General features: G+C 39.5%; 1 protein-coding gene across 14 annotated transcripts in view; it reads right to left on the bottom strand.

Moving 5' to 3' along the window:
* The window catches only part of BEGAIN (brain enriched guanylate kinase associated), a 158,666-nt gene that overhangs the window by 108,366 nt on the left and 37,738 nt on the right, over positions 1 to 12,562 (bottom strand). For 5 of the 14 annotated variants that reach the window (XM_071426452.1, XM_071426454.1, XM_071426458.1 and 2 more), the window contains 2 exons: positions 4,785 to 4,813; positions 2,579 to 2,668 (listed from right to left, as the gene is read on the bottom strand). The exons of 2 other annotated variants lie outside the window; for them this stretch is intronic. In XM_071426452.1, the coding sequence (XP_071282553.1) occupies positions 2,579 to 2,668; positions 4,785 to 4,813 (119 nt within the window). Of the gene's footprint in view, positions 1 to 2,578; positions 2,669 to 4,784; positions 4,814 to 5,196; positions 5,230 to 12,562 lie in introns of those variants that run through there. 7 more of the 14 variants (XM_071426457.1, XM_071426462.1, XM_071426460.1 and 4 more) reach the window with 3 other exon arrangements.

Genomic DNA, 12,562 nt, shown 5'->3' with positions numbered 1-12,562 from the left:
ATTTTGCTTCTGTACAAGGCAGTGGCTCCCAGCATATCAGCTGTGGATGTGAAGACCAGACCTAGGGCAAAGTAAATCATGTTTGTTGGTTAACTTTCTGGGAAAATAAATCCTCCCCTTGTGTTCAAGTATGTGGTAAAATTAATGTAGATACAGGCTGAGAGAGGAATAAGGACAAGGTGGGGATGGCAGGAAATTGCAGTGTGTTCATTAGCATATGAAGAGGGCTATATTTATACCAAGTGCAAGGAAGGCAGCATGATCAGGTGGGCATTTAGGAAAGTATTTACATTTCCAGAAAACCATGGCAGAGGCTTTTCCCTAGAACTGCATGTGCCTCTGATGTTCCTTTTGAAGAAACCCATATTCCTCCCTTACCACAGATGAACTCAAACATGCTTGAGAAAAGTCCAAGTCTAAAAATTCAAGAGACTTGGATCAAGCTGCTGACTTTCTACCAGCTGTGTGTGCAAAACAAACCACTTTGCTTTCATATGTTCTGAAACAAGGACTACAGTGAAAGGAAAATGGTACCTCACAGGTTCCTTGAGACACTTTTATCAGAGATCTCTGGGTACTTAGTTAAGTGTCCCTACTGATGCTACCAAAATAAAGTAATCCTCAGTTGAGGAATACCAAGATTATATTGTAAAGTGGAAACTCAGCCTCCTTGGAGGAGCTGTGAGCCTGGCAGCTGGTCATGGTGATGATGTGTCCTGTTTTGTGTACTTTTAGATATACAGTTCAGCCTGTAGTGGATCTTGAAAGCTTAGAACTAAGACTATTGATTTATACAGTTTCTGAATAGTCACTGAAATTTTAGGAGTGCGTAAAAAAAAAAGGAAAAGCTTTTATTGAACAATATCTGTCTCTTTAAGTGGCATTTCCTGTGGAGGGACATACTCTTCAGTGTAAGGAAGCTAAGAAGCTGATCAATGTTTGTGTATAAAGTATTTCTAGAGATCTGTTTTGCCAAACGTTACATCATCCCCACTCAGAAAGTTTGACTATTACAGCATTTATTTCAAGCAGGATGGAATGGAAGCAAAGAAAGAGTAGCCAGGAGTCTGTACTGGAGTTGCAGTGGAACTGGTCTTGCATTTGCAATTTTTTTTTTATTGAACCCATAGAATGGTTATTCTATGGGTTCAATCTGAGTTGAACCCATAGAATAGTTAAAGTTAGTACTTTAATAATACTTTAAATAGTTAAAGGAGTACTTTCCAGTCTACTGGCAATTCCATGTGCCAGCCACCACAGACATACAAGGCCTCAGGCTTGGAAGGCTTGTGCTTCTCCTGCATACGTGCACCAAAGATGGGACACTGCTGAGTCAAAATAAGATAGTATAGGTATGTTTGAAATTCACTATATTAACTAAGATTTTTCCTTGTTTATAGACATGAAAAAGAACCAGATCCAAAAAACTGTATTTAAAAGGCTGGAGTCAGAAGTAATTAATGCTTAAAGTGACTCTATAACCATACACAGCCAACCTACATAAGTGCAGATACTCAAGAGGTTTGTGATTAGTAGTTAGCCTTACTCCTGCCTAATATATTGGTACCTTGAAATATTATGAACACTGTACTGCTAAGAATCATTTACAGTGAGAAGACTTCATTGCAAAAACTGATTCTTTTCAAAGTTTTAGCACAAAATTGCATGTTTCTACTTCTAGAGGAAGGTGTCCCTGTGTCAGGCTAAATATTGACAACCTCCCACCCCTGCTTCCTACTTCTCCTTCCACACATAGCTCAGTGACAGCAAGCCCCTGCTGCAAAGGACAGCATGTGACATTGCAGGTCACAGCAGCTCCTGGGTCTGCAAGGGGAATTATTGCTGCCTTATGTGAGACGAATCACATTGCTCTGGACAGATTCTCAGTGAAGGAATGTGACAATCAGACTTGTATTAGTTTGCACTGCTGCTTGTGCTGCCTGGCTCAATGAATTTTATGGCTGAACAAAGCACAAGCTACCAGTGGATCAATTTTTCATTCACCCCTCTCTCTGAATGGGCCTGGCTGCATCAGTCCTTGGAGACACCCCAGATGGATCCCCATTCTCCTGGGCTGGGGAATGTACAAAGCTCACCCAAAGACTTACAGAGCTGCCTTGATAAAATGTTTGGCCCTGTGGGCCCTCAAGGACTGTCATCTGTTCTAATTTAAAAGACTTTCTTCTCTTGAAGAGCACTGTGGAATGGAAACCTGTATTACCCTGACCCTGAGAGTTTTCAACCTGGCTTCACTGCCCTGTGGTTATGCACCTTCCTCCTGTTGTCCTGTTTCTTTAACAATGTTTTTTACCTTTTTTCTCATTACAGAACCCCTTTTTCCTCCTTCTTTTGCAGGAATCTTGTACCCTCTGTGCACCCCAGCTCCACAGCTGGGGCTCTGCAGCCGCTGGTCCTTGGGCCAACACATCCCAGGTGATGTGGAATGCAACATCCTCAGCTGGTGGCAAAAAAGAGTGGGGAAGGAGCTGGGCATAGGAGATAGGGCAGAACACAAGGAAGTATCATGTGGGAATGGCTTTTCCATATTACACTGCTTTCTGCATATAACAAAAAATACCTCTTTCCTCTCAGCCTGCCATTTTCCTCTCGTTTCTTTCTTTCTTCTCCTAGCTTCGGGTTATCTCTCTTCATGACCTCTCTGAAGCCACTGTGGTTAAAACACAGGGTAATTTGTTTTTTTACCCGGGTACCACACTTTGATAGGTTTAGAAAAAAGCTAATTCTCTCCGGGCTATGAGTTTATCTTGCTTAAGATAAGGACTCCAGATAGTTTCCTTAAACTGCCAAGGATTCTGTCAGTTTGCATCCAAGGGAATGAGACAGGAGCCTAGAAAAGTTTGGGATGGAGCAGTGCAGCTTTTGCACTGGGTCCTGCTGGAGCTGCCCCAGCCTGGCTTGCTGCTCTGCTTGGGAGCACAGGGAGCTCTGGAACTGGCCTTGCACCTGCTGGGCTGATGGGGATGAAAACCTCTGCCAGAATCAACTTTTGCACACAAGAATATTTAACAGAAAATTTCTTTAACTCCTGAGAGAGACTGACCCTTCTCTTTGTTGAGTTAATAGTGAAGCTCCTGCTTCATTTCAGTGGGGCAGGGTCGACTTCTCCATCTGTGCAGTACTCAGGGAGTACTGAGGTAAAGACTGGCAAGCCTGACAGCTGCAAAATTGTGGTGTTTGGAAATTGGAACTTTATGAATGCTTATTCTCATTGTAAAAAATTCTTGGTTTTTTTTCACTACATTCTGCTCATTCTCCTGGGCTCTGCAGCCCATTATTGCAAAAGAAGCAAGACTAAAAGCAGAGGCCAAGGCATGCTCAGGGAAGTATTACAAGGATTAGACTGCATTTGTGCACACATGCTTATCCAGCAAAGATGTAAATATATATTCACTTGCATCTTCCAAGAGAGTCATTCATGACAGAAGTGTGCATACACTATAGGTTATTGTTTGGAATTTTTATTAGACACCAGTCCACATACTGAGGCACTTTCTCAGGCATTACTCAGGAAAAACTCACAGCTTTAACATTTTAGTTCTTAAATACATGAAAATCCAGAATACATTGCACAGTGTTTTTCTTTCAGCACAAAAGTTACAATACTTCTGTTGTCATGAGGCTCTACAAAAGTGTATAAGTTAAGTGCTTTAAAAATACATTCTTAGTAACTTTTGGACATGAAGCTTCAAGTCTACTGTAAGAGACTTAACCTCCTTCGCCTCAAAAGAAAATCAGGATTCTGTTTCCAGCCCAGAATTCATTAAACACTTGATCAAATTTCTGTTGTTTTGCATTTGCCCAGCTATTTCTTGAATTTCAGAACTTTTCTGCATTTCTAATAGCTCAGGATAGCCATTCCAAACTGAAGGAATCTAAAAAGTTTTTCTTGGACAAGAGTTGTCACTAACCAGAGTAACCAGATACAGAGAAGGAATTTAGGCTTGTCCAATAAAACCAAGTATGATCATGGCCAGTGTATTTGATTATGAAAAGAAGTTCCATAAAGTATTTAAAGGCTAGTAAAAAGTTAATCTCTTACCGATCACTTTGATAATGTGTTAGTAGACAAGGTTTTACTAATTTTTAATTCATTTATTAAAAAGGGCTAAATGCTTTCTTCTTTCTTTTCTTTCTCAACAACATACACAAAAGCAATATCCCCCCAAAGCAGACTTGCACTAGGACATGAGATGGAAAACTTATGTTATAAAACCCATCTCCTTTTGCTTAAAGCAGAGAGATGTGCTGAGAAACTGGTACAGTATGACAACATTTTAAACACAGAGGAGACAAGATTTATCTGGCTGGTATACAATATAAAACAAAAATCGAACAACAATGTTACAGTGCTATATTGAAACAAAACACATTAATTAGATGCTTTGAAGTCAAGCCTATATTTTCTTCAGCTTTTTCATGAATTATTGATCCACTTTCCTCATTAAATGGAATGGCAGGCTCTTGCAGTAAATGGACAAGTGGCTACAACATTTATATAATCAAATACGCTCTGCATCTGGCAATAAAACATGTTTGTGTGTAAAACATGCTTTCTGAATTGACATCCCTGCAAAACAGATTTACTAGAACAACCACATTCCTTTTCTTTTGTCTGTAAAGCACAGCTTGCCTTGCATCATCATGCAATCCAGTATTCTACTCTGATCTCGTTAAGCAAAATATTTTCCAAGAGCCTGTATTGTGCATTGTGCAACAGAACATTTCTTCTCTATAACGAGATGTAAATAAACTGTCTCACTTACCTTATTTTCTCCATTTCTGCCGCAGAGGCCTACAAGAAATCAAATAATAGGAGCAAGTGAATGAAAGAAAACATTCACTCTGCAGATTTATGCATAGTTAAGGCTTTCCGAATGCTTCTCGGCAAGTGGCTACAAAGCGCGGGCGAGCCAGCCCCACATCTGCATCAGCCGAGAGGAGCAGCGGCGGCTGAAGTGGGGAATGGAGCGGAGCGCAGCGGGAGCCCGCTGTACCCACGAGCCATGGGCACCGGAATGACTCAGTTGTAGCGCTGAGGCACAGAACGGGGAGGGGAAAAAAAAGAAGGAGAAGGGAAAAAAAAAAAGAAAAGAAAAAAGCCCAAAGCAAGCAGCAGCAAGTAACAGGTTACTGAGCCTCCTGGGTTTCCCAGGGAAAGTTGAATTGCGGTGCTACCCTCGGTGCGGTGGGCATGGCAGCGGGCTGGGCTGGCGGGGATTGACAGTGACTTCATCACACGTGAATTCGGAGCTCAATTCATCATCTTTCGCTGAGCCCGACAGATGGAAGGACACCAGCTCGCCTCCTTCGTGGGAGTTTCGAGTAATCAAATTACTTTCCTCAAGTAATGCACTATCTTGACAATTAGCATCTCAATGCACGGAGGCGTCGGGTTAACCCTTTCCGTGCCGCTGCCCCGCCCGCAGCTCCCGGCCCCTGCCCCGCCGGGCTCCCGCTGCCCCCGGCCCGCGGCTCGGCTCTGCCCGCATCCCCACAGAGCCGGCACGGTCCTGCCTGCTCGCTCCATCAACCTGCCTCGGGTTCTCTTGCCATGTAGATGCTGTCAATTCCTGCTTGTCTATAGCACGGAGATTCATTAATTTCTCCAGCATTACTTGTTGGCATAGTCCTGTTAACCCTTTGGTTACTTTTTTGTCATTATCTCGGGCAGATCCTAAATAGCTGCTCCCATTTCATTTCAGCACAGCACTGGCACAGAATCTCATCAATTCTCCCAGTCCCGCTTTATTGTAACTAAGGAATGAGCACTCAGAGCAATCCTGCAATCTCTAGAGCCAGATAAATCCCAGCATCACAGAATCTCTTATTTATACTGAAAGCATTGGCCATTAATCATGAGCACTTTAAACCTTATTGATTAATGGCTAACAATCATATTTGAGTATGAAATAAATTAAAGATTAAAAATAGAGAATGTAAATTTAATCAGTTAACCAGCAGGAAATTTGTCAAACTGCCTAATAAAACATCCCAAATGACAAATTGTTGGTTCTTCATTGGGTCACTTGTCTTCCCTTTTTCTCATTTACTTTTGATTTGCCCATTAGAGAAGTTGTCAGTCAGGCTGGTGTTTGCACGGCAATTTCTGATGTCAAACATTAAGGATTTTAGCCATTCACCGTGACTTGATAGGCAGGAAGCCAGCTGCAGGAAAAACCCTCCTCAGTTTCTCAGTAACATATGAAATGCTTGTTTACATGGTCCTTGCTATGTAAACATGTATTGCATACCTGCTGTGTTGGAACCACAATGTTGTGTGTGGAATCTTGAGATTAAAAATGTAACCCAAGGACCCATAATTGCTTTCTCTAATTTGTGTCTGTCCGTTGAATCCTGCATATTCTGTAGTACACAGGGAATAGATTCAACATTTCTGATCAGAAAATGAATTACAGAGGCTTTCTCCCTGGGCATGAGAATCTACTGGCAGACCCACTGCCTTGCCAGCTTGGCTCTCCAGACATGAGCTCTCCAACACAGCCCTGCTCATCATGTTCCTGTAATTTTTGGGGAGATGACAGTTCTTTTGCACGGCTGCTCACTATTTCTTTGCCTTGAACTCTGGGAGTTGCTGTGAAGACAGGGTACTTAGAATGCCTGATTTTAGAGCTTCTATTATGGCAATATCTGCAGCCATCAAGGGAAGATACCTGGCCTTGCTTTTGCCTAGTGCTTTGAATAATGCTGCACTCCTGGGGTCAGTGTGGGGGTTGCTTTGTGTGATTAAATCAAAGTATTGAGAAGAGGAGCTGTAGACTAATGTTTTGGTGATACTCATCTGTGAGCGCAAGTGAGTCATTGGCTGCCAATCCTGACAGGAAATTAGTAGGGAGAAAAAAGCTCAGCAAATGCCTAACACCAATTCAAACAAGAAAACTAAACCAAGCTGCAATTACTTTTCTTTTTTTTTTTTTTTTTCCTGGTAGGGCTGGGTTTTTTACCTCTCACAGTGAAAGCTCTTTGTTCCATGTAGTATGGCCAATTTTCCTTTGGACTGTTGAGGATGTTCTACTCTGCCTTTCCCTGGCAGGTTGTGCAGTAAAGGAATGTCTCCTCTCTGATGTGGAAACTTTGGGGTCAGATCAATCCTCCCCAGGGAGGATGCTCTGCCCCAGGTCAGGGGCCTCTCTGGGCTGCAGCACTGCAGTGCTCCATTACATCTTTTGACAGGGATCCACTTCCAGTAAATAAATAGGAGCACAGGACAGGACTAGAGCCTGGATGTTCTTCAGTAGATTGCCCTAGCTTTCAGCCTAGGGAGTCAAATGAGTATAACAGATACGAGAAGTGGTGAAAACAAAGACAGGAGCATCTGTAGAAACATGGCTTTCATCCCAAGCAGTTTATTTTCTCAGATAGCTGTGTCCCTTAGGAAAGTAATTTTTTATACCCTTTTTTCCTTCTTCTTCTTTTTCCATTTCCTCCTCTTCTCCACATTTTTTTTCTTTTTTTTTTTCTTTTTTCCCCCCAAAAAGCCTGAACAACTCACAACTATTTTAAAAACCTGTGGTTTTCTGAAAAAGTTCTGTAATTACAATGTGACATTTTTACTAAGGCAAAATTACTGCCCCTAGCCAGATCCCTGCCATTGATTTAGCCTGTGGAAGTTTAGAGATTGCATCATCCTCCCACTGTTGTCTATGAAGGCTCCTATCTGAATCCTCTTCCTGAATTGATTCAAAAATATAGTCTAAACAGCTCTGAATTGGCCATTTTAAGGACAAATCATGTCCTCAAACTCTTATGGAACCTATTTCAAGCAGATAGACTGAAGTAAAGTCTGGTGCAAGAATGTCCTTAATGGTAAGTCATCCATAAATTGTTGCTTGCTAGTGTGTTGATTCATTTAAAGTGATTCTTGATGCCTAAACTGAGCAGTGATTGAAGCTGTATGATTTTTTTAAATTAAATATTTTAAATTAAGATCAGTAATTACCTTTAATTATAAAAATATCAGATGTGATTTATTTACATGGGGTTTTTTTTACAATATCAATGCAGTATGACTAAAGAATTTATTTAATTGGCCTAAAAATAACAATTTTTGCTTTTAATAAAAAGTTTGGTCTGAGTAACTCAATAGACTACATTTCTATATACAGTCTCTTTACTTAAAATACTGAGACTTAAAATAATGAGGTTTGAACATTTTAATTTTTCAGACATGGTGAGGCAACTATCCCTGGAAGCACTTTTGGGCAATGACTAATAATATTAATAGAAACCTGATTTTTTCCAAGTGTTTGAAGGAAGCAAATGTGATACACCAAAAACTACCAAGACTCACCTTTTTTGGAAGTGTTAAACATTTAAAAGTACATTTTTGAGCAGATATTGTAATAGAAGTTAGTTACCTTTCTCCTTTTTTTTAATTTATTTTTTTAATATAATCCTCCACCTCTCACTTATTCTAGACTGCAAGTTGACATTCTTTGATATTCTTTGAGAACAAAGTCATTTACTGGCTTGAATGATGCTGTTAATGGAAACCCCAGGAAATTTAACTGAGCTTTTCTCCCTCTTTAGAATATGGTTATTACTGTTTAGACAGCATGACAACCTCTGGGTTGTTTTCAAGTTAGCAGAGTGAATGAAGGATACTATGATCCCCTGATTTTTTATCTTTCCATATTTCATTAATGAGTCAAACAAGCTCAAGACATTGGCAGAATATTCTTAGTCACTGACATACAAAAAGCTTAGTGTAGTGATCCAGTTATTTGGGTTTTTAATATAATCAGGGGCTATAGTACTGATTATTGGACCTAAATATTTTTTAATGAAAAAGTCATGTTGATGATCTATCATTCTATTCACATCACATTGTGTTTACACTTTATTTCCTTTATGATCCCTTTCTGTGGGATAAACAATCATGGGATTTCAGATCTTTCAGATGTCTGAAGAAATTTTCTTCCTCTAAGATATTGAGGTTAATTTTCATCCTTCTGCATCTGCCGAATATATGTGTGAAAAAGAAGAAGTACCCTGGAGGTGAATTTTTAATTTTACTTATTATCTTTTGTTTTCTTGGAAAAAGCTTTTCATTTTAGAGGAAGGGACTGAACCCAGGGTCTGGCTCAGTGCTCACCAAATCCTCCCACTGTGTTCAGTGACTTTGGAGTTGCACATTGGCTTCTTGCTACCAGAGGTACCAGAAAAGAAAGTGTAGCAGGAAGTTACTGCCACTCATTTACTCTTACTGTTTACTCAGACTTGTTTATTATTGTGGAAGTTACTTTTATTTCTTTGTTGAGTAAAGCTGTAAATGAGAGCTCATTTACAACAGAAGCTGTCTGGATTTCTGGCACATTTGTAAACTGTCACATGTTTTCAATCCAACTATTTAACTTCAACATTCTTTTCTGCTCCCTGTTGTACTAGAGTTCTATTGGGAGAAACTACTGTGGTCCTTTTTCCTTTCTTTTCCAACAGAGGACAAGAGTTAGAGATTGGATTAAAGAAAAATTACAGACTACATAATTTGATAGGATCAATCTTTAATTAGATGTTAATCAATTTTTAGAGATTTCTTTTATTGGCTTTAAAGTACCACTCAGACAATGCCTGAAGAAAGAGTAAAATTTAATCTACAGAAACTTTAAAAGAGCTGGAAGAAGTGTCCATTTGCATTTGTTTGTATTGAATGTATCTGATAGATGTTTACAAAAGAAGGATCATCTTCCTGGAAAACTCTTGCCTGAAATTTTCATGGAGGTACATAGAGAATTGAGTCCAAGCCTCCACAGTTGCCACTGTAACAGATATTTTGCTCAGAAAGCATGTGCTCCACACCATGGGCCATAAAACACCTCCACCATGCTCATCTGAAGGTATTTCATGTATGAAAGGTGAAGAGGTTTAACACTGAGGGAAGAAGGCAGAAGCTGCCAAGGATAACAGCCTTTTCCCTTTCCATACTATTGAACTTGCTGGAGCCACTCAAATGAAAAACATTTTCTCTTGGGAAGAGGAACGTCACATGTATTAGAAAGAATGGCAGGGTTCCATTAAGCTGTGGTGGGTTTTCACATTGGACACAAGGAAAAGCATGTGTCAACCAATTTAGACTTAGCAACCACAAGTAAGGCATAGCAAATCTCTCCACACCACCATCCTGCATTTTCCCAGGATTGCCTCCCTATCTGGGACCAAATTCTGATGTTTCTTGGGAAAGAAGAAATCCTCCACAGTAACATTAAGTTACAAATGAAAACTCAGAAGTTTGGGACAAACTGCAAACAGCAAAATATGGCTATGAACAAATGGACCCAACTCAGAAAACAAGAAGGTAAATTGTCTTTTTAAGTATTTGAGCAGATGATTAAGTTCAACATGCAGAATTTTTACACTGCATCGGAACACCAGTACTCTGTCATGCAATGTCCATAAGGCTGCTGGGATCCATCTTGAAACAGTTAGATTTACCCTGGTTTTTCTGAACACTATAAAATTGATTGAAATTAGAGGGTTTTTAACCATGTTAAATTTTGTATGACCAGTCCTCTCTTTGATCTTGTATCAATTTTATGTTTAAAGCTTATTACTCCCACCCTGTTTTTACATTCCCATACACATTTATGAAGCGATGTTTTATCTGAGCAGGAAAACAAGATGTGGTTCTCTGTTGTCAGAAGATTGTACTCCTTTCCCTCAGTCATTTCAGTATTCCTTCTCTGGATCTATTCCAAATTACCTTAAATCTGATTTGAAAATGGGTGATCAGAATATTCATTATGTACAAAGCACCTTGGCAGTACCTTGTATGGTGGATGTATGCTTCAATGACTCTAAAGAAAATATATATATGCAGTGCATCTCAGGCTTGTCTCAGATTTCTTGTGATTCTCTCTCATTTGAGGCTCACAGCTGTTTTACAGTCTAACACACACCTGGATCTCTGTTTCTTTGCTGCTGACAAATGATGAGCTCCGCAAAATAAAGTATTGATGTGGATATGTTGTGTTAAAATTCCATTACTCTGCTTATAAATAAACCAGTTCTTATATGAGCTTCCTAATGGTTGTCAATACCTCAAAATGCCTTTATTATTTAGGCAAACCTGTTTATTGGCTCAAAGTCACTAACAATTATTTACAACAAAATGTGTCTAAAATCTTCTTTGAAAGTTCCAATAATCCCCTTCCAACATGACAGTCTTCCATTTTAACATTTACATAGGCTTTTCATTCAGATTAATCATCTTGAATTACTCTCTATTTTATAACTTTTAGACAGTAATTCTCAACTGAGCACTTTATGAGCTACTTTGTGCAAATCTAGATAGATCATGACTTGTTCCCTGAGTGTGAAATTGCTTCTCTTAACAAAAAGTTACTTTTGCAAAAATTGTCATGTTTTATGCCACCTCTCTTCATCCTTGATTGCTCAAGTTGCTTGACCATGAAGCCTTCGTTTCGCTTCATGTTACATTTTCTCTTCACCACTTAGGATATATTTGTACCATTGCACACAGAGAAAAGTTTTGCTTCTGAGCTTGCCTATTCATGTGTCAATTAAGTGAGATTCTAGACTGGGGATTACTACAAGATTCCGGACATCAGCAGAGTGAATAGTAGTAGTTTGCCTTAATTATGATGGTTCCTGTTAAACCTTCCTCATCCTTCCTCAGATATCCTCCAAATACTCCCTGTTCACTATCATTCATACTGAAAGATGAGGCAGAGAATCTCCTTAATAACTGGACAAGATCTAAGCTATTCTGAACTTCTGTCTGACCTTCAACATAGGTCTGATCTCACTGAATTTTGGCTGAAATAAACTGGGAAATAACCATAAGAAATAAGATAAAAAGAAATATTGTGAATTTTTCTCCCAACAGGCATTTAAATTCTCCATGACACATCCTGCATGTGTGAACATGTATCAAATAGCAACATATTAAATTGAAACTGTAACCTAAAGGCTTCTCTTTTGCATGGTAGGGAAAACATAGCATTCTCAAGCTGTTTTATTTCCTAATATTTTAGAATCTTTATTTTGCTTCCTTAGTTTCTTTTTCACTCTGTAAAGTCTCAAAACCACATTCCCAGCAGGGGTAAATTAGCAGAGCTCCACTGAAGTGAAGTCTTGCTGATTTATATCACTGGAGGTTCTGCTTTTAAATGGCTGTTTCAATGAGTCAAGCTGATTTCTGTCATACCCAGTACCCCCAAGTAGCATGAATGCTGTAGTTTCTCTCAAAAAATGGTCCCAAAAGAAGCTACACCTCTTCTCCATGTCACGGGGCAAACCATCCAGTGAAACCTGAACAAAAGACCATTGAAAACAGTGGGCTTCCTGCCTTAAAACAATAGTTCAGACTCCACTTAAATTATTCGGTATATTTTTGCTCAATCTTATTATTTGAACCTGTGCATGTAACTACTGTGATTAAATGCTTTGTTTTTATGAAAACAGTCCTTGTAGTCATCAGCAGAGATGAGGATCCATAGTGCTAGGAGCTGTACAAACTCTTCAAATGAAAAGGCAATATTCCATGACCTGACCAACTCAAGTA

The sequence above is a fragment of the Agelaius tricolor genome, unplaced genomic scaffold (assembly GCF_023055355.1).
Source record: "Agelaius tricolor isolate 1412-34295 unplaced genomic scaffold, bAgeTri1.0.p SCAF_5, whole genome shotgun sequence".
Classification (NCBI taxonomy): domain Eukaryota; kingdom Metazoa; phylum Chordata; class Aves; order Passeriformes; family Icteridae; genus Agelaius; species Agelaius tricolor.
This window is presented reverse-complemented; position numbering and strand designations above follow the sequence as displayed.